Here is a 19,565-nt window from a genome sequence, read left to right as displayed (position 1 = left end):
CCGTGACGGGAACAGCAGGTCCCCAAGCTCGATGTTGCCACCCAGTGCCACCCGGTCCACTCTGAAGGCTGCCTTGGGACACAGGGACATGCACTGCCGGCCCCAGGGCCGTCCCTACCTCACTGTGCCCAAAGCACCCCAGCCCCCAGGCGGCCTAAAATGCAGCGCCCAGGTGCTGCCTCCTGCCCCACACCCCCAGCTCCCCCCCCTTGGGATGCAGGCTGGCCCCACATCGCATCTCCCAAGGGAGCTGCAGGGACGTCACAGGATACACAGTCCTCAGTAGCGTCTGTAGGGCCTGGGGGAGAGTTCCTAAACAGGGACAGCACCCAAAGGCTGAGCACCTTTGCACGCATTCTGCTCCCACACATTGCATAGCACCCCTGGGCCAAGCAGCATAGCGCATGGCACCATGAGGACAAGGCACCCCCAGGGCAAAGACTGGCCCCATGCAGAGCACCCATGGGACATGGCAAGAGCCAAGCTGGGGCCAGGGCAGGAGGCCCCAGGTCACTCCATGCCCCCTGCACATCCGCCAAGGACACACCATGCCCCTTGCGTGTCTGTTCTGGGGCACAACAAGGCACAGCGCACATCCGTACTGGGGAATGCGATGTCCCCGAGCACAGCTGTCCCAGGCACACTGTGGCCACGTGCACATCTGTCCCTGGCACACCATGGTGCATTGCACATCCGTCCAGGTGCAAAACACAGATCGATGCACAAGGTCCTGGGGCAAATCGCGCCTCAAGTCACATCGGTCCTGGGCACAAAATGCCCATGCGACCGCGATCCTGTGCACCTCTGTCCTGAGCCATACATGGCCTGTCCTCAGGAGCACGGTGGCCCACTGCATGCCTCTCCCGGGGAAGCGATTTCCCCCCACACCTCTGTCCTGTGCACCCCACAGCGCTGCGTTTGTTTGTCCGGGGGCACCTCATGGCCCCGTGCATCGCTGTCCCAGGGAACACCATTGCCACATGCATGTCTGTTCTAGGGCACACCATGGCCCCCTGCACACCTGCTAAGGGGCTCCCCGTGACACCCCCTGTGTCCTGAGGCACATCGCAGCTCGCACACATCCGTCACGGACACTTCGTGGCCCCCTGCACGGCTGTGCCGGGGCACACTACGGAACAACGAGCAACGTCCTGGGGCACACCAGGGCCCTTTACACGTCTGTCCTGGGGCACACCACAGCACCGTGCACCTCCGCTTGCGCGCACGTGAAGGGTGGTGCGATGCACGACCGTGCTGGAGCGCGCCGCGGCCCGACGCACACCTGTCCCAGGGCACAGCATCGCCCCGAGCCCCTCTGCGCTGCGCGGGCCCCACGCAGCTCCTTCCTTGGGCGCGGGATGGCCCCATGAAGCCTGGCATGGGGCACGCTGGGGAGCAACCCACGGGTGTCCGACGGCCCCGGGCACGGCTGGGCTGGGCGCCCCACGGCCCCGCACCCCACGGCCCCACTACCCGCATCCCGCACCCCGCACCCCACGGCCCCCACCCCGCACCCTGCACCCCACGGCCCCACTACCCGCATCCCGCACCCCGCACCCCACGGCCCCGCTCCGCACCCTCCCGCTCCCGCCCCTTCCCGCGCCCGTGACCCCGCCCCTTCCCCGTGGCCCCGCCCCCTCCCCGTGGCCCCGCCCCCTTCAATCTGGCCCCGCCCCCTTCCCTCCAGGCCCCGCCCCTTCCATCTGGCCCCGCCCCTTCCCTCCAGGCCCCGCCCCCTTCCCTCCAGGCCCCGCCCCCCGGCCCCGCCCCGCCCGGCCCCGCCCGCGCCGCGCAGGGCAGGGCAGAGCCGGCGGAGCGCGGAGCGGAGGCGCCGCCGCCATGGGCTGCACCGTCAGCGCCGAGGACAAGGCGGCCGCCGAGCGCTCCCGCATGATCGACCGCAACCTGCGGGAGGACGGCGAGAAGGCGGCGCGGGAGGTGAAGCTGCTGCTGTTGGGTGAGCGGCGCCCCCCGACGGGCATCCCCCCCCCCCCCCCCCTTCCCCCCGTGCGCCGCCCCCGCCGGCATCACCCCCCCCCCCCCCCCATCCCGGTACCCCGGGGCACCCCCCCGCTGGCCGCCGCCCCCCCCCCCCCCCATCCCCGGTATCGCCCACCGGTACTTCCCCCCCCCCTTCCTGCCTCCCCCCCCAGTCCCGGGCATCCCCCGGCTGTGCCCCCGCCCTTCCCCGTGACTCCCCACCCCCTTCCCTCTTTTGGGGGCCGGCCCGCAGCCGCCCTGCGCTTCCACCCCCCCCATCTCCTGGGACCCCCCCTCGCAAAGGGGGCGCTGCCCCCCACCCCCCTCCCCCCGCCGTGCTGCCCCCACCCCCCCAGCGGCGCCCATCCCGGGCACCCCCAAACCCCCCCGGCTCGGTGCGGGGCGCCGGGACCCCCCCCCCCCCGCGCACCCCCTTCCTCCCCCTGAGCCCCCCGCGGGGCCGCTCCCCTAACGGGACCGGTGCGCCGGGGATGCTGCGTGGGGCCCTCTCCCCGCCTCGCCCGCACGTCGTTCGCTCGCTTTCGGGGCTGCCGCCCGGCTTCTCTCCCCCGGGGACCCCCCCAGCCCCGGGCACGGGTCGAGCCTGGAGGAGAACCCCCCCCCCGGCCTCCCTCCGGCTGCCTCTTGCCAGCGGCCGCCGTCTTCTCGTCGCCCTCTTGGAGAGAGGAAGCCGAGAGCAGCAGGAAGTCATGGTGAAATCAGGCAGCCGCTTATTTGTGCAGCCGCCGCCTGCCCCGAGATGTCCGGAGGTACCGCCGCAAGGCCGGCGCTTCATCGCCGCGATGCTTGGCCCCGCGCGCCCCTTCCCGCGGGGCCGCGGCTCCCGGCTCGCTGCTGCCCGGGGACGGCTCCGGGACTTGGGGGGGGTGGGCTGGGGGCCGGGGGCTGCCCCCGCTCCGTGCGAGCCGGCAGGAGGCACGGGCAGCCCCAGCCCCGCTCGTTTCCGGGGAGGGGAAGGCGCTGGCGGAGCGAAACCCCGCGGGTGTTGCAGGGCGGACACGTGGTGCCTCCGTCGCGTCGCGGCGGTGCCCGACGTGGCCCCCCGTTATCTCCTCCCAGGGGAGAGCGGCGGTGCTCGGGCGGGCCCGGGGCACCCCGCGTGGCTGCGGAGGGCAGCCGGGTGCTTGGCGGCGGCGTGCCCCTGGCGTGGGGTGGGCGATGCGGGAGCGGCGCTCCCTGCTCGCTGCTGGCTGGCCGGGGCAGCGCGGGGCGGCCGAGGGCACGCGGGGCAGCGCCGGGTGCCCACAGCACTCCCCGGGGCTGGGCACTGCGCTGGCCCTGAAGTGGAGCTGAGGAGGAGGGCAGTTACGGGGCCAGTCCGGTTTTCTGATCTCAGTGGGTTTCCAAAGCCAAAAACAGAACGAAACCACTCATTATTATTATTATTATTATTATTATTATTATTATTATTATTATTATTATTATTATTATTATTTTCCGCCTAGCAGCTGTTCAAGTATAAACAGCGCTGAAGCCCTCCGCTGTTATTGACCATTTCTGAACCATGCGCCTGGAAAACGCACCGGAGCCCGCCGGGGTGGCACCTGCCGCGGGGTCCCGGGTGCTGCGCAGGAGGAGCTGAGAGCCCCCCCCGGATGGGGAGGGCGACGGGAGCTGCCCGCCGCCGCCAGCAGACACCGCGGCTTCTGTGCGTGCTGGCGGGGCTCCCGGCGCTGCGCCCGCAAATCAAAGCCCCTCAGTTGCCGCCTGGCGGCTCCTCAACCGCCGCGTCCTCCTCCGCGGGCGGGCTTCGCGCTGCCTCCACCCGGCCTCTGCAACGCAGGGCGCGAGCCTCTGCCCCCCCCCCAGCACAGGCTTCGTGTTCCTGGCTCGTTCTGCCTGGCGCGAGGCAGAAGTGAAACCCTCGGTGCTGCCGAATCCTCGCTGCTGCCAAAAGCGGCGCTGGGCGTGCGGGGCCACTGGCCCCTTCCTCCCTGATGGCTTTTTCATTCTCCGCCTATTTTTGTGTTAGTTTGGTGAAGCAGACCCGTGTGTGCCTCGGGGCCTGTCACTGAGGGCAGGGCTTGCAGACAGCAGGAGAAATACAGTTAAGAGGGAGACCCCCCCCCCCCCCGACCCACCCCTCAAACTCAGCGGGGTTTGGTTTGGGGTTTGGTGGGGAAGACGCGTGTGGTCCTCGGTGCTCCTGCCGCCCGTTCCGACGTGTTGCTGGCGGCGGACAAGCGGTACCCCGAGCGAACAGTCCCTAAACCATTTCCTGCCTGCTTAGGATTAAGAAGGAAGAGGGATTTCTTGGCTGCCAGCTCTCAGGCTGTAGCACGGAGGTGATCCGTGCCTCTCGCCCGGGTTTCGTGGGAAGCCCCCGCAGGCGCCGCTGGCAAACCAAAGCCCTACCCTGTGCCCTCCCCGCTGGGAGCTGGGTGCTCCCTAGCGCCGGCTCTCACTCGGAGGCCTGCGGCGAGCTGGCAGGGGTGCTGCGTGTGGCTTCGGGGTGCTGTCGAGGTGATGCCGTCCCTCGGGGTGACGGCGGCTCCGTCCCGGGCTGGGTGACGGCGGTGCCAGGCCCCGGGTTTGCTCCCCAGCCGGGCCTCGCCGGGGAGGTGGCTGCGGCACCCGGGCTCAGCTACTTCTTCTGCTTGCACAAAAATAGAGGAAGGGAGGGACCAGCTGCGACTTTCGGCGGCGGCGTTTCCCCGGTGCTCACGGGGCTGCCGCTGGCTCGCGTGCCTGCGGGCAGCCGGCCCTGCAGCGCCTGCTCCTGCCTCGCTGCTTTTCCTTCCTCCCCGCCCTGCGCCGCTCGTCGCGGTGTGCGCAGGCAGGGGGAGGCGGCTGGGCCCGATGGGGCTGCGAGCACCCCGGGGCAGTGCCCGCTGCTCCAACCCGCACCGCTCCGCGACCTGGGGGCAGCGATCGGGGGGCACCCGGCTGTGGGGTGGGGGCAGGCTGGGGAGCGCCCAGCGGGTCTGAGCGGTGCCCCCATGGGTGCTGGGTGCGCCCCGGGCACCCAGCCTTGGCCTTGGTGCTTGCCCACGTCTGCGGATGTGTTGGTGACATGGGCGTGCAAACCTGCTGCAGGTTACAGAAACCTCCCCGTGCAGCACCCAGGGGTGGGTGCTGGTGGCCCTGACCCCGTCCGGGGCAGGACAACTCGCTGCCCCACGTCCCTGCAGGGGCACAAAGGACCCGGTGTCACCGCGGCCCCGGGGGCAAGAGCGTGAAGGTGCCGGTGGGATGGTGGGAGAGAGTTGCAGTTCTGGGATTTCAGAGGCAGAAAGCAAGAAGGAAAGTTTCTTAGTTCCTGGAAAAAAGGCACAGGAATAGTTCTGTCCGGCTTGTAAACGTCAGCGTCCCTTGTCGGTGGCAGGGGGGTGTTCAGAAAAGCCGTTCCTGGCCCAGACACTCCTCCCCTGCTTGCTCCGAACATCCTTCCCGCAGAGGATTTTTTTTTTGGTGTGCTTTCAGCACTTTTTGCCAGAAAGCCACAGGCTGAGTCGCGTCTCCATCGGCTGCCTGGAAGTGGATGGCGTGGCTGGATGCAGCTGCGGTCCAGCCCATGCTGCGTGTCCAGGTGCCCCCGAGTCGCCCTGCACCCCTTTTGAGCCCCAATTCAGCGCCTTCAAAGTCAAGCTCTGGTGCTTGGCCCCCTGGGACGGGCTGGGGGGGGCACGCTGGGGTGCGATGGGGGCACAGGGGGTGCTGTCCCCTCCACCCTCTGCTCCGAGCTCTGTGCAGGCAGCCCCGGCACGGTGCTGTCCCCTCTCCCCTCGCGGCACATGTGTGGGGGGCACGTGGGGACCCCCGGGTGGCAGCACCCACCCGGCTCCCCTGGGGCTGGCAGGGCCCTCCTGGAGAGTGGCCAGCTCTGTGCAGCAGTCAGATGGCCGCTTGGAAAAACACTCGGCGTTGCTGTGGCTTTTTTTTTTTTTTTTTACATGCAATTATTTTTAAAGCAATTTTCCATCTATTTTAGATAGCAAGGAAAATGTCGAGGGGAATCTTTTTTTTTTTTTTTTTTTAAGTCTTTTTCTCCCACCCATGGTGACTATGCTTTTAATGAAGAGCTTTGAAAATCCCATTCAGTGGCCAGTCTGAGGGACCAGTCCCTGCTGCCCCTGTCCCTCGCCTGCCCGAGGGGTGCACCCTGGTGGCTGCCCAGGGCTGGGGATGTTTTCCAGCCCTGCTCCCGGTGGTGCCGGGGTCCCCAGGAGTGGGCTCTGGGGCTCTCTGAAAAGAAGCTGGATCCGCAGCTGAACAAGTTTCTCCTCGGCTGGGAGGTTGTGTTTTGGAGCTGGCCATCTGCTTGCTTACTTTTAAAATTTTAAAAGATTATTTTCAACAGGGAAAAGCAGCCCAAGAGTGCGCGCTCTCCTCCTATTTTTGTAGGACGGTCTGGGAACGAGCGCGGTCGTGTCCCAGCGGCCGTGATCCGGGCCAGACCCAGCTGTGACAGGGCGCGGGTGGCAGCATCACGCCTCCGTCCCTGGGGCCCGTAGGCAGCACGCAGGCTTGGGACCCTCTGGAGTGCACCGGGGGGGATGCAGCCAGTGATGGCAGTATGGGGGCACCGGGCAGGCCGTTTGGGCCGGGCAGGAGCATCCTTCCTCGCCGCGAGGAAGCCGCCCCTCTCTGGAAGCGCGTGCGCTGCCTGGCCCCCTGCCCGCTGGTTGTGTTGGGGCTGGCAGCCGGTGGCCGGTACGGTACCTTCCTCGGGGGCCTGGAGCTGTGGACAGGGGGGAGCTCCCAGCCCGGCCCCAAGGCTGGGCTGCTCGGCAGCAGCTTCCAGGGGTGCCCAGAGCCCTTGTGCCGTCTGTGTGGGGTTGCGAGGGGACGGTTTGGCTCCCCATACCTGCCCAGCGTTGTGTGACTACTGCCCAGCGTCCCTGTCCCAGCTGCTGTCTGCACGCTGGCGGCAGCACCCGGTCACACCGAGTGCAGCTCCCCAGGCAATTACAGGTTCATTAGGGAAAGGAGGTGATTTGGAAGGGAAATTGGAGGGGGAGACTCATTGCGGTGATCCCGGTGTCCTGCTGGGTGCTGCCGCACGTGTCCGAGGGCTCTGCCCGTGCCGAGCGGTGCCCAGGTCTGGGTGCTGTGGGGTGCGGGGGCCCCGTCCTGCCCAACGCTGGCACCCCCACCTCTGGAGGCACTGCTCAGGCTGGGATTAGGCTGTCAGAGTTAATGAGGTACTAAAGTGCTCCTGCTAAATACAGATTACGAAAGGAAAAAATGCCTTCCCCGCAGCTAACGTGACTCAGACTCAACACTCGGTTTGAAAACCGGCTCTGCACGCGTGCGCTCGCGGCCGGGCTCCGTCCCTCCCTGCGCTCCTCCTGCCGCGGGCCCTGCTGCAGGCAAGGGTCACGTCTGGGGAGCAGTTGTGGGGCCCTCGAGGCCGTGGGGAGAGGAGAGCAGCGATGTGCTGGCAGGGAGCGGGCTGGCTGCGCAGCCCCCGCCACAGGGACACCTCTACGGGCTGCAACGGTGGGCTTCGGGGATGCTCGGGGTCCGTGGGGACGATGCTTGATGCCCTAGGCCAGCTCCTGCTGCCACGGTGTCCCCGCATGGGGCCGGCACTGACGTAGCTCCCAGGACCCTTCTCCGTGCGTGGGGCGCTTGCATGGCCTGGGGTCCCCTGGGGCCGGGCGCTGTCCCTGCGTGGGGACCTGCCCTGCGCCGTGGCCCTGCAGCCAGCCCGTCTGAGCAGGGATTTTCCGCGTGGCGCGGCTGGCTGCGGGGATCCTTTTCCAAAGGAGACGGCCTTCAGAGACGGGGGAAGCTCTGGGTGGAAAGAAAGAAAGAAACCCGATCCGCCTCTCCAAACCAAGTACAGTTTTATTTCCGTCGGGTCAAGCCTGCGAGGTTCCAGCCAAATTGTGTATTTTGGGCCAAATGAGAAACACGTGTCATCTGCGGAGCCCCGTAACCAAAGAAAGATGCTGCAGATGCGTGCTGGGTCCTGCCTTGGGTGCGGGGTGCTGCTGCCTTGTGGCCCTGCGGCACGGGCTGGAGATAGAGGGATGCTCTGCCCGGCAGGTACCGGGGTGTGACCCTCGCTGCTGGCACTCGGCTTTGGGGACAGCAGTTAGGGTTAAGAAGGACGGTGGCTTCAGGGACTTGGATGGGGGAGAGCAGCAGCAGCGCGGGAGATGCGATAGGGGACACCGGGGGCAAGCGCCAAGAAAAGCATCGTGCTTTTTGTTGTGAGCGAGCGTTGCAGGGGGATCGGGGTGCGTGGTCCTGAAGGTAGGTGGACGGGCACGGCGTGACGCTGGCTGTCCAGGGCGGGAGGGGACAGCGGTGGCTACGGAGGGGCGCTGGGCTCCTGCCCTGCTGCGCTCGCAGCCACAAGTGCGGCGCTGCCGCGTTTTCGCAAGAGCGGAGCAGCTGAAGCAGGCAGCGGGCTCCCAGTGCTGCGGCAAGCGTATAACCCCTGTGTGGCCTCGTCGTACCTGGGCTGTGTGGGGCCACGCTGCTCTCCACAAGGGCACACGGCTGTCACCCGTGAAGAAGGTGACGTCTGCCCGTGCCCCTCGAGCCGCCACTGCCTTGCTCCCTGCTGCTGCGTCTCAGCCGCAACCACGAGCTGTGCTTTTGCAGGTTAATTTTAGCATAATCTCCATTTTTTGAGCTCCTCTGTAATCTCTCTTCCCCCTCTGTGGCCAGCGGCAGAGCAGCCCTGCTGTTGGCTGCTTGGGGCCCTCTTTAAGGGCGGCTCTGCGGCCACCGGGACCTTCCAGCAGTGCCCGGGGTGCGAGCAGCCCATGTGGCGGGGGGCTGGGGCCAGGCCTGAAGCGTGGCCCAGGCTGGGGGATCCCCAGGGAGGGCTGGAAGAGGCTGCCCCAGCTGCCGTGCTGCTGGGACCTCGCACCGGAGGACCCCGGGGCTTGCATCCCACCCAGCTCTGCCGTTGGCATCCCCCAGCGGTGCTGCTCAAAGCCTCCGCGCTGTGGGATCGCTCCGGGCGGTTGTCCCAGCCCAGAGAAGGGACAAGGGATGGGCAGCGTCCCTTCGAGCTTCCCCTTTCAGCTTCCCCTTTCTGCAGCCAGGATGACTTCACTCCTTCCGCCCTCCCGGCCCGGGGAGGGACAGCCTGGCGGGAGCTGCACGTCCCCTCTTCTCGGGGTGGTGGCGGAGCTGCCACCGAGGGTGACACATCCCCGGCCAACGCCAGACCAGCCTGGGTTTTCCCCAGCCATGCAGATGACCCTGGGTGTCACGGAGTGGCCCTGTGCTGGGTTCTGTCCCCCCGGCCCTGCTCTCCTGCTGTTGTAGTGCCGCCTCAGCTGCGGGACAGCCGGGGTCCCAGCGTGTGGTGGGGTATCCGCGGTGGCAGGGGGATCCCTGGCTTCAGGCTGCAGCTCACAGCTCGTCCGTTTGTCTGTCCCCTTCCTCTGCAGGTGCCGGCGAGTCTGGGAAGAGCACCATCGTCAAACAGATGAAGTGAGTAGTCCGCAGGCCTGCCCCGTCCCTCCCAGTACCCCAAGGACTGGTTACTGTTGTCCCCAATGTCCCCAGCGTCCCTGCCGCCAGGCTAGTGCCAGGGGGGTTGTTATCCAGCCAGCTGTCCTTTGAATATTTCATCGGCGTGCAGTTAGAGGAGGCGGTGAGCTCAGGTGCCTGTGGCTCTGCCGGCCGCAGAGCGCCACTGTGAAAGCCAATACCTGGCGGGGAGGAGCGGGGCAGCCGGGAACGTCCCCGTCCCTGGTGGGGCACTGTGGGTGCCACTGGGTTCATCCTCCTGCCTAGCGCAGGTGGGGAGGCTGGGGGGAGCGCTGTCCCCTCCCGCAGCACCACGCTGCCCCGTGTCTTGTCCCCAGTACGGGAAAAGCTCCGAGCTGGTGGTGCCAGCCCCCGAAGTGGTGCTGGCCGCTGTGGTACTGTGGCACTGAGCGTGTCCTCGGTGTCTATCTGAGGCGATGCCGGAGCTGGAGCAGCTTCCCAGGCTTGAAGAGGCTGTGGGAAGCCCCCGGCTGCTGGCACCACGCTCAGGGCAGAGCCTGACCCTGTCCCCTGCCCCCAGGATCATCCACGAAGATGGCTACTCGGAGGAGGAGTGCCGGCAGTACAAAGCCGTGGTCTACAGCAACACAATCCAGTCCATCATGGCCATCATCAAGGCCATGGGGAACCTGCAGATTGACTTCGGGGATTCCTCCAGAGCGGTGCGTGCCCCCATGTGTGCCCCAGTCCCTCTGGGGAGCAGAAGCTGCCAGCACTGGACCTGGGCTCAGGGTGGCCCTTCCCAAGCTCTGCTGTCCCCTGGGCTGTGACCTCCTGGCCCTGAGGATAGGGTGGGGGGACCCGAAGCATGAACAGTGGGAGGAAAGGGGAAAGCCACGGGCTTTCTGGGTTGGGAGAGGTGATTTTTGCCAATCTTGTGTATTTTTCCTGCACGTGTCTGCGATGGGCAGCCTTGGCGTGGGGCAGTGTCCCCAGGGCTTGCGGAGGGTGGTGGGGCTGACGCCTGACCCTGTTCTCCTGCAGGACGATGCTCGCCAGCTCTTTGCGCTCTCCTGCGCCGCGGAAGAGCAGGGCATCATGCCCGAGGACCTTGCCAACGTGATCCGGAGGCTGTGGGCTGACCACGGGGTCCAGGCCTGCTTTAACCGCTCCCGTGAATACCAGCTGAATGACTCTGCTGCCTAGTGAGTACCCTTCTTCCTTCTCTTCCTCTTTCGGTGGGGTTTAGGAGCAGGGTTGGGGCTGTGCCCCCCTGTCACGTACTCACGCCAGGTCCCTGCAGTGTCCCCGCTCCCCAGCCGGGACCCTCCTTTCCAGGCTCGGGCCCCTCATCCCGCTCCATGCTGGGCGCAGGGTTTCTTTGCGCGGGTGCTGCTTCCAGTGCTGGTTCACCTTGCAAAGAGATGGTTAGTGCTGAATTTCTTTCTGGGTAGAGGTTTTCTGTTTTTTTGTTTTGTTTTTTTGCTTTTCCCCCCTTGCTATGGTCCCTTAAATGGGAAGGGGAGAGCCTGGCGAGATGGCTCTGCCATTCGGCGACCAGGGGTTCCTCCTGGTCGCTTTGCCCCCACGGCTGCTTGTCTGCATGGGGAGCGAGTAACCACGCAGGGACAAACCCCAAAGAAATGTGGGGATGCTTGTTCTGAGTGGGATGCACAAGACAGCTTCTTTGGTTTGTTGTTTTTTTTTTTTTCAAATGAGTTCACGTGGGAAAAAATTGGCATTATGCTAGCGTATTAGCTGGCAAACTCGTGCTTAGATAGGTAAATTGACTGCATCTGGTTCAATTTATCCCTAAAGAGATTTAATAAATAAGTTAAGCTGCCTAAAGCATGATTGCTCTTCTGCGCTGGGATCACCGGCACAAACGATGCCTGAGAGCCGACTGCCGGAGCCGGTGCTGGAGGAGGTGCGGTGGCGGCCCCGTGCTCAGTCGCAGGCACCCGCCGCGTTCGGTCCCTCTGGCAGAGGCGCCAGGCCAGAGCCTCCCCGCCGTCCCTGCAGCTCCGGGGACGCTCAGGCCTGCAATTCATGCACGCGTGTCTTCCGAACGAGATCGTCCTAACAGCGTTCGTGCCGCATCCAGTGTGTTATGAGTGTCGGACTAGTGTTAATTAAGAGGCTTCTCCAGCTCGCGCTAGTGAGCTGCGGTCTCGGCCTTTACCCGGTGGGCCGGGGGCGACGCCTGCAGCAGGGCACCGGGCGCTGCGCCGTGCGGTGCCGCGGGGCTGGGGACACCGCGGGGCTGGGGACGCCGCAGCTGCGGGGCGCGGAGGTGGCGGCAGGCTGGGCGCCGGGTCCGAGCACCGCCACAGCCACCGCCACGGCCCTGCCTCCCCAGCGCTCGTTTCCTGTTTTTGTGTCAGCCGGAGGCCGGGTGCGTTTCCGGCTGTTTTTCGAGCGCGCCGGGGAGGTGCGGCCTGGCTCCGGCTGTGCCTGCGCCGCGCTGCCCGCACCCACCCCAGCGCCCCCCGGCCCCGCAGCAGCGCGTGAGGACGGCCCCGCGGCAGGGGCCCCGCGCCCACCGCGGCCGTGGTGCCCGTGAGCTCGGTGCGGCTCTCCCCAGATTACGGGGGGCCGAATTTGCCGAGGGGAAGCCTGCTTATCGTAACCCAATTAACTTGAGCCGGAGCGATTAAAGCTGGCGGCCGCTCCGGCGGGGAGCGGGGACGTCCCTGCCGGGAGCCGAGGCCTGTGCCCGTTTCCTCCGGGGATGAGGCCCTTTGTGTTTGTTTTTTCTTTTTTCTTTTTTTTTTTTTGACTATAAATGGCACGGCGCCAGAAATTGTTTCCGCTGGCGCTGTGGCCCGTTGCCGTGGCGATGAATACTTTCCTCTTTCCGTTCCCCCCCCCCCCCCCCCCCCCCGCCGTGAGCCGGGGAAGCGTTAAGGCTGCGCGGGCCCCGGTGCCGCGGCCTCGTCTCCGTGTGTCCCCATTGCTGCGTCATCAGGTGGGGCTGGCGGCTCCCCGGGGGGCTGCACGGCCCTGTCCCCGTGTTCCCAGCCTGCAGGGGGTCTCTGGGGTATGGGTGGGGGGTGTCTCTGTGCCGGGGGCTCAGCGTTGCCCAGCCTGGTTGGCGCAGGCGCCATGGGGGTGCCTGGTGCCACCCCCGGGATGTCCCCCAGCACGCGGGATGTCCCCTGCCCCACCACCCGGCTTACACAGCGCCCTTCTGCTCCCTCCCCAGCTACCTGAATGACCTGGAGAGGATAGCCCGGGCCGACTACATCCCCACCCAGCAGGATGTGCTGCGGACCAGGGTGAAGACCACCGGCATCGTGGAGACCCACTTCACCTTCAAGGACCTCCATTTCAAGTACGCCCAGCCCTTCCTCAGACACAAGTCCTCCTCCCCTGGCCTCAGAGGGCTGAATCCTGTTTGGGTGCTGGGGCCAGCATGCCCCAGCCTTGCCGGTGTGCAGGGCTGGTGCTGAGCTTCTGGTGGTGGTGATGTTGGGGTTGCTCTGGGATTGGGATGGGAGCACATCTGCCGAAACGCCCGCCTCAACCAAGGCTACGCAGTGGCTGTTCCACACCGCTCCAGGGCTTGGAGGAGCCAGCAGATGATGGGCAGAATGGGTCTAGGGTCCCTGGGTTGGGGGGGGGGGGGGGGGGACACAACAGGGATGGAACCCCTCCAGCAGCCGAGCAGTCAGAAAAATCTGTGGAGGATGCAGCGCTGCTGTCAGGCTCTGCTCTGTGGAGCCAGTGCATCCTCTGGTGCCCAGAGTGGGAGAGGCACATGGTGCACTTCATCCCGTCCGTCATCCCATAGGTACGTCCCCAGCTCTAGCCCAAACCCAGCAGCACCCACTCTGGAGCGGGTCTGCAAGGTCGTCTGCTGGAGGTGGGAACACGGCTGTGATGCCTCCAGGCACGGGCGGCCTGATCCTGCCCCTGTTTGCCAGGGGGAGCGGCGCTGGCTGGGAAATAGGGGCAGCGCTTTGATGGACACCTTCTCCTGGGTCTGCTGGGGAAACTGAGGCAGGGCTGGGGGTGCTGGCGGGGCCCGGGAGTGCTGCCTGCCCACGCTGCCCCTGCTCCGCAGGATGTTCGACGTGGGCGGCCAGCGCTCAGAGCGCAAGAAGTGGATCCACTGCTTCGAGGGGGTTACGGCCATCATCTTCTGCGTGGCCCTCAGCGCCTACGACCTGGTGCTGGCTGAAGACGAGGAGATGGTAAGTGAGGGGGGCGGAGGTCCAGGTTCGGGATGGTCCAGCTTTGGGGTGCCCTCTCCAGGAGCCCACCATGCAATGCTGGACCCCGTGCTCTGCTCTGGTGGCCACGAGTGTCCCAGCCCAGCCTAGTGGCCAAGTGGAAGGGAGGTGGTGCGGTGCGCGCCCCTGCCTCACATGGTGCTGTCCCCTGCCAGAACCGGATGCACGAGAGCATGAAGCTGTTCGACAGCATCTGCAACAACAAGTGGTTCACGGACACGTCCATCATCCTCTTCCTCAACAAGAAGGATCTCTTCGAGGAGAAGATCGTGCACAGCCCCCTGACCATCTGCTTCCCCGAGTACAGCGGTACGGAGCAGGCAGCAGCGGCTGCGCGGGGGCTTCCTCTGCTAGGGGAGGCTGGCGGTGGGCTCGGCGGCGGTGGTCCCTGCCCAAGAAGCCTTTGGGGCTCTGTGCAGTGAATCCGTAGGGCTGGAGGAGTGTCCCCGCAGTGCGTGTGGGTGGGGTCCTGATGTGGCCATCATGCCATGGGCCCTGGGGAGCAACGCAGTGGCCCCTGGCAGCGTGGGGTTTGGTGGCGTGTGGGGTGCAGTGGGGACGGGTGGGTTTGGGGTTAGCCCAGGTGGGTCTGCGTGAGGGTGGCTCTGCCGCTGCTGTGTGGTGCCGTGGGGCATCCCCAGCCTCGCTTTCCCCTCTCCAGGTGCCAACAAGTATGACGAGGCAGCCGGCTACATCCAGAGCAAGTTTGAGGACCTGAACAAGCGGAAGGACACCAAGGAGATCTACACGCACTTCACCTGCGCCACCGACACCAAAAATGTGCAGTTTGTCTTTGACGCCGTCACTGATGTCATCATCAAAAACAACCTGAAGGACTGCGGGCTCTTCTGAGGGTGGCGAGGTGGGTGCTGGCAGGGACGGGAGGAGCATTGCCCTCAGCCCTGCGTCCCGTGTCCCCCCCCCCGAACCCCAGTCCCCAGCCCCGGTCCAGCTCACGGGTCTCTCTCTCCCTCAGGCCGTGCCGACGAAGGAAGGAGCACGCTGCCCAGCGACTTCTGCTTCTCCTCTTTGGTTTCATCCCCCCCCCGGCCCCGACCCCCTAAAGAGACGTTTTGGTGACGACTGTGGCAGTGGGGTGGGAGCGCGCTGCCCGTGGCGCCCAGCCTGGGGCCGTCCCCACCGTCCCCCGCAACCGCCGGTCCCTCCGTCCTCCCCCCGTGCCCCCCCCCCCCCCACCAGTGGGGCCGGGGGCAGGGGCTTTTCCCTCGTGGTTGCTAACCGGTCGCCATCACCCCAGCCCCTTTTTTATTGGGTTCCAGGAAATCACTTCTGCACCGTTTACATCCAAAAAGTCGTGCTCGTGGGGGTGCTGCGGGGCTCCCACCACCGCAGGGGCCGGTGAGGGGACCCCCCCCCCCCCAGGGAACCACGACTGATAACATTCCTTTTAAAAAACAGAAAAGACAAAAAAAAAAAAACAAAAAACCACACACACAAAAAAAACCCAACCCACACACCGACAAACACCAACACACACACACAGACACACACACGAAGCTTGGTTTACGTTGCTTTTTAAAGAAACCTTTTTAAGAAACTATTTAAAAGCGTCAAGTGCTAAGTGGTCGCGTCGTCTTGGTGCAGGTAATGCCGAAACCGTGTGCCTTGTGGGGGGGCCCCTCCGGCGCACGGGGGGGCTGCGTGCCCCCCCCCCCCCCACCTTGTCCGGCGCTGGGCCAGGGGGAGAGGGCGGCCGCCCCCCCAGCCCCTCTCTAATAGAGCCTAGTGCATAGGTCTAGCTGCGCTGGCGGGGGAGACCCTGCTGTACAGAGCGGCCCCCCTCTCTTCCCCCCAGCTCTGTCCCCCCCCCGTTCCCCCCCCCGGAGCCAGGCCCTGCTTTTCCCACGGGATGTTTTACCGAATTGTTCACGTGGTTTGAAATAATAAAATGTAGAAAGAAAAAAAAAAAAAAGAATACCCCCCCCCCCTCCCTTGATGTGGCTGCTTTCCTCCTCCCTGGGGAGGGACTGGGGGGCTGAAGGGGGGGGGCAGAGATGCAGGAGGGGGCCCCTGGGGGTGGGAACTACGGACCTGGAGCCCCGCAGGTTGTCCCCACGTGGTCGGGGGTCCCCCAGCAGCGCTGGCTGCCGCTTTGCTGGGGGGGTGCTGCCACGGTGCTGCAGGCGCCCTGCGGTGGGACAATGGCACCCAGGGGTCCGCAGCACTTTGGGGACGTGGCTCCAGGGGCATCCGGTGACCTGCGGTCCCCAGGGAGATCCATCACCCCGGGCACCTAGTGCCCCCCCCAAGGACCCCAAGCCCCCAGTGTCACCCATGGTGCTCACAGCTGGGGGGTGACCTCGGGGAGGGGGCAGGGCTGTGGCCCAGGCCCCGGGGGGCTCTGGAGCTGCGCAGGTCACATCGCCGGCATCTGGGGACGAGCAGAGGCGGTGGCAGAGGGGGGTTAGGGGCACCAGCGGGGTGGGGGTGTGGGAGGGGGTTGGTGGGGGCTGGGGCTCAGAAGAGCCCGCAATCCTTGAGGTTCTCCTTGATGATGATGTCGGTGACGGCGTCGAAGACGAACTTGACGTTCTCGGTATCGGTGGCACAGGTCATGTGCGAGTAGATCTCCTTCACGTCCCGCCGCATGTTCAGCTCCAGGAACTGCAGCTTGATGTAGTTGCCGGCATCGTCGTAGGTGTTGGGACCTGGTGGCAGGCAGGGCCGAGTGTCCCCCCCCACCCCTTCCCAGTACCCCCCCGGCCCAGCCTGCGGGAGGCAGGCCCTGGGGCGGGCGCAGCTCGCGTGGGGTGCTGGGGACACCTGGTGGGTGCCCCTCAAAGGGTGCTGGCACCCAAACTTCACCACCCCCCTCGCTGCCTGCACCCGGCGGAGGAGCCACGGCCGCCTCACCGTCATAGTCGGGGAAGCAGATGCTGAGATGGGCCTTCTTGATCTTCTCCAGGAAGACGTCCTTCTTGTTCAGGAAAAGGACGATGGAGGTGGTGGCGAAGTAGCGGTGGTTGCAGATGCTGTTGAAGAGGTGCAGGCTCTCGTGCATGCGGTTCTGTGGAGGGACACGGCCCCATTAGCCCCACGGCAGCCCTGCCAGCCCCCCCATCACCCCCAGCACAGCCACTCACCACTTCGTCGTCCTCCACCAGGACCATGTCGTAGGCGCTGAGGGCCGCGATGAAGATGATGCAGGTCACCCCCTCGAAGCAGTGGATCCACTTCTTGCGCTCCGAGCGCTGGCCGCCCACGTCGAACATCCTGGGCAGGACGAGGAGGGCTCAGCACTCCCCCACCCCGTGACCACCACCATGCTGGAGCCCCGCGGGGGGGGGGTCAGCCCCTACCTGAAGTTGAGGTCCTTGAAGGAGAACTGGGTCTCGATGATGCCGGTGGTTTTGACACGGGAGCGCAGCACGTCCTGCTCCGTGGGGACGTAGCCGGGGGTCACCAGGCGCTCCAGGTCCGACAGGTAGCTGCCCAGGCACACCGTGGGCATCAGACATCTCCCACCAGGGTCTGCGCCCCGGCACCCACGGGTGCCCCCCGCCCCCCAGCACATACTATCCAGCCGAGTCGTTGAGCTGGTACTCGGAGGCACGGTCGAAGCAGGCTTGGATGCCCGCGTCCTTCCAGAGCCGCCCAATGATGTCTGACATCTCCTTGGGCATGGTGCCCTCCTCGATGGTGTCCGAGAGGTGCAGCAGCTTGCGGGCATCATCCTGCGCGGGACAGGGACTCAGCAGGGCCGGGGGGGCTCGGTGTGGGGGGGTCCCTGTGCCCTGCGCTGAGTGCCCCTCACCTGGCGGGCCGAGTCGCCGTACTGGATGTTGAGGGTGGTCATGGCCCGCACGATGGCCAGCATGGACTGGAGCGTGTTGCTGTAGATGATGGCGATGAACTCCAAGCATTCCTCCAGCGAGTAGCCATCCTGGTGGATGATCCTGGCCGGGACGGGGGCGTGGGGCTGAGATGGGCACCAAGAGGTGGGGGGGACCCATGGGCTGCCCCCCCACCAGCCCCCCAACACTTACTTCATCTGCTTGACAATGGTGCTCTTCCCCGACTCCCCTGCCCCTGTGGAGACAAAGCAGGGTCACAGCGGTGGTCGCAGCGGTGGTCGCCTTTCGGGGGGGGTGCTGCGTGCACAGGAAAGCATCCTGCAGCCCCCGGGTGGGGAGGGGGTCACGGTGGGGTCTGGGAGGACACCAGGGTTGTAGTGATGCTGCAGCCCCCAGGACGGGGCGATGGGAGCCGTGGGGGGCTCAGCTAGGGACATTCTGGGGGGACCAGGGTCGGGGTTGGGGGCACGGTGTGGCAGTGCAGGGAGGGGGGAACACCCTGGGCCTGGACATGGGGAGAGACAGCACCCGTGGGAGCACTGAGCACCAGCGGGGGGACCGGGAGGGACCCGCAGTGCTGGGGGGGCACAGGGGGAGACCCTGGAGCTGGAGCCGTGGCTGGGAGGGACTTGAAGGTGCCTCGGAGCAGCGGGGGGCTGGGGTGGGTTTGGGGATGCCCAGGAATGTGTGTGGGGTGCTTGGGGTGGGGGTAGAGGGCAGTTTGTAGGGTGGGCTGGGTGAGTTTAAGGGGTGCTGGGGAGCTTGGGGCTGTTGGGGTGGGCTGTTGGGTTCAGGGGCGCCTGAAACGGTGGCTGTTGGGTGGGCTGCGGGGCAGGCTGGGGGGGGGGGGGCAGGAGTGGATGGACGGATGGGACAGATGGGAAGGGTTGGTGAGGGGCTTTGGGGTGCTGGGGAGCGGGCACAGCTGGGGCTGGCCGATTGTGTGTGAGCGGGGCGATGGGGAGCGGGTTTTGGGGTGTGGGGCTCTGAGGAGTGCTGGGTGGAGGTCTGGGCACCCCCCCCCAACCCTCACCCCCCAACCCACCGCGAGGCCGTGCCCGCCTACCCAGCAGCAGCAGCTTGACGGTCCTGGCATCCTTCTCAGCGTCCTCCTTCAGCTTCTTCTCCAGCTCGCGCGAGTGCTTCTCCTCGGCGCTGGCCCCTGCGCCCATCCTCGCCTCCGCCGCCCGCCGGCTCGCCCGCTCGGTGGAGGTCAGCACCAGGACGGGCAGCGTGCGCCAGCCCCCCGACGCCTCCAGCGCTCGCCCACCGCCCGACTGCCGCCGCCGCCGCCGCCGCTGCCCCAAGTGGGCCAAGGACGGGGACAAGGAGCTCGGCTTAAGCCAGGCCCCCGGATAAAGCCCCGAAATCTGCCCCGGGCTGAGCTCAGCAATCCCCTGGCTCCCAGCGTCAGCGCTTCTGCCATGGGGAGGGGGGGGGGCACCCAGCTGTCCCCTCCGTGGGCATGGGGACGGTGTCTTGCTGCCCCCAGGCCAGCCCCGTGGCTGTGGGGGCCCCGTGGTGGGGGTGTCCCTGTTGTCCCCAGGCTCAGGGAGGTCCTGCCCTCCCTCCCCAGGCTCCCTCACGAGCCATCCGAGTGCCCCCCCCCAATGTTCCCAGCACCCACCCAGGTCACCCCACCCGTGTCCCTTTCCAACCCCCCCCAAGCTGTGTTCCCAGTGTTCCCCTGTTGCACTCCCAGTGCCCCCCAGCAGGCCCAGTGACACCCCTCCCTGCCCCTCTCGGTGTCCCCAGGGCCCCATCCCGCACCACCGGGGACCCCCCCATTCCCCCCCCATAGTAACATCCCCCAGTATCCTAAGGGGAAACCCCAGTGCCCCCCAGTACCCCCAGGGACACCCCAGTGAGCTCGATGTGTCCCCCTCCCCCTGTCCCCAGCAGTACCCTGTGCCCCGTGCCCCCCAGCCCCGTGTCCCCCAGCCCCGTGCCCCCCAGCCCCATGTCCCCCAGCCCCGTGCCCCCAGCCCCGTGTCCCCCCCCCCACCCCGCGCTGTCCCCGCTGTGTCCCCCCCTCCCTGCCGACGCCGATCCTTGGGCTCCTGCAGCGCCGATTCTGGCCGCCAGGGGGCGGAAGGACCCAGCACAGCCCAGT

The 19,565-nt window shown here is 66.3% G+C and overlaps 2 protein-coding genes across 3 annotated transcripts; one reads left to right on the top strand and one right to left on the bottom strand.

Moving 5' to 3' along the window:
• The first annotated feature begins 1,771 nt into the window (after positions 1 to 1,771).
• On the top strand, positions 1,772 to 15,570 carry GNAI2 (G protein subunit alpha i2). Its single transcript, XM_080606280.1, has 9 exons — positions 1,772 to 1,957; positions 9,360 to 9,402; positions 9,983 to 10,124; positions 10,447 to 10,607; positions 12,608 to 12,736; positions 13,469 to 13,598; positions 13,793 to 13,946; positions 14,299 to 14,499; positions 14,614 to 15,570. The coding sequence occupies exons 1-8, from the start codon at positions 1,840 to 1,842 to the stop codon at positions 14,487 to 14,489; spliced, it is 1,068 nt and encodes a 355-aa protein (XP_080462406.1). The 5' UTR covers positions 1,772 to 1,839; the 3' UTR covers positions 14,490 to 14,499; positions 14,614 to 15,570.
• On the bottom strand, positions 15,006 to 19,176 carry GNAT1 (G protein subunit alpha transducin 1). Of its 2 annotated transcripts, XM_080606279.1 has the most exons (8): positions 18,519 to 19,176; positions 17,645 to 17,687; positions 17,413 to 17,554; positions 17,175 to 17,332; positions 16,958 to 17,086; positions 16,742 to 16,871; positions 16,512 to 16,665; positions 15,006 to 16,306 (listed from the first exon to the last, which is right to left on the bottom strand). In XM_080606279.1, exons 1-8 carry the CDS (start codon positions 18,622 to 18,624, stop codon positions 16,116 to 16,118), a joined length of 1,053 nt encoding a protein of 350 aa, XP_080462405.1. In that variant the 5' UTR covers positions 18,625 to 19,176; the 3' UTR covers positions 15,006 to 16,115. The 2 variants fall into 2 exon arrangements, with proteins under 2 accessions (XP_080462405.1, XP_080462404.1); XM_080606278.1 differs by having other exon boundaries at positions 15,006 to 16,665.
• Between the last annotated feature and the right edge of the window lie 389 nt (positions 19,177 to 19,565).

This window comes from Anser brachyrhynchus, assembly GCF_964034855.1.
Source record: "Anser brachyrhynchus genome assembly, chromosome: 10".
Classification (NCBI taxonomy): Eukaryota; Metazoa; Chordata; class Aves; order Anseriformes; family Anatidae; genus Anser; species Anser brachyrhynchus.
This window is presented reverse-complemented; position numbering and strand designations above follow the sequence as displayed.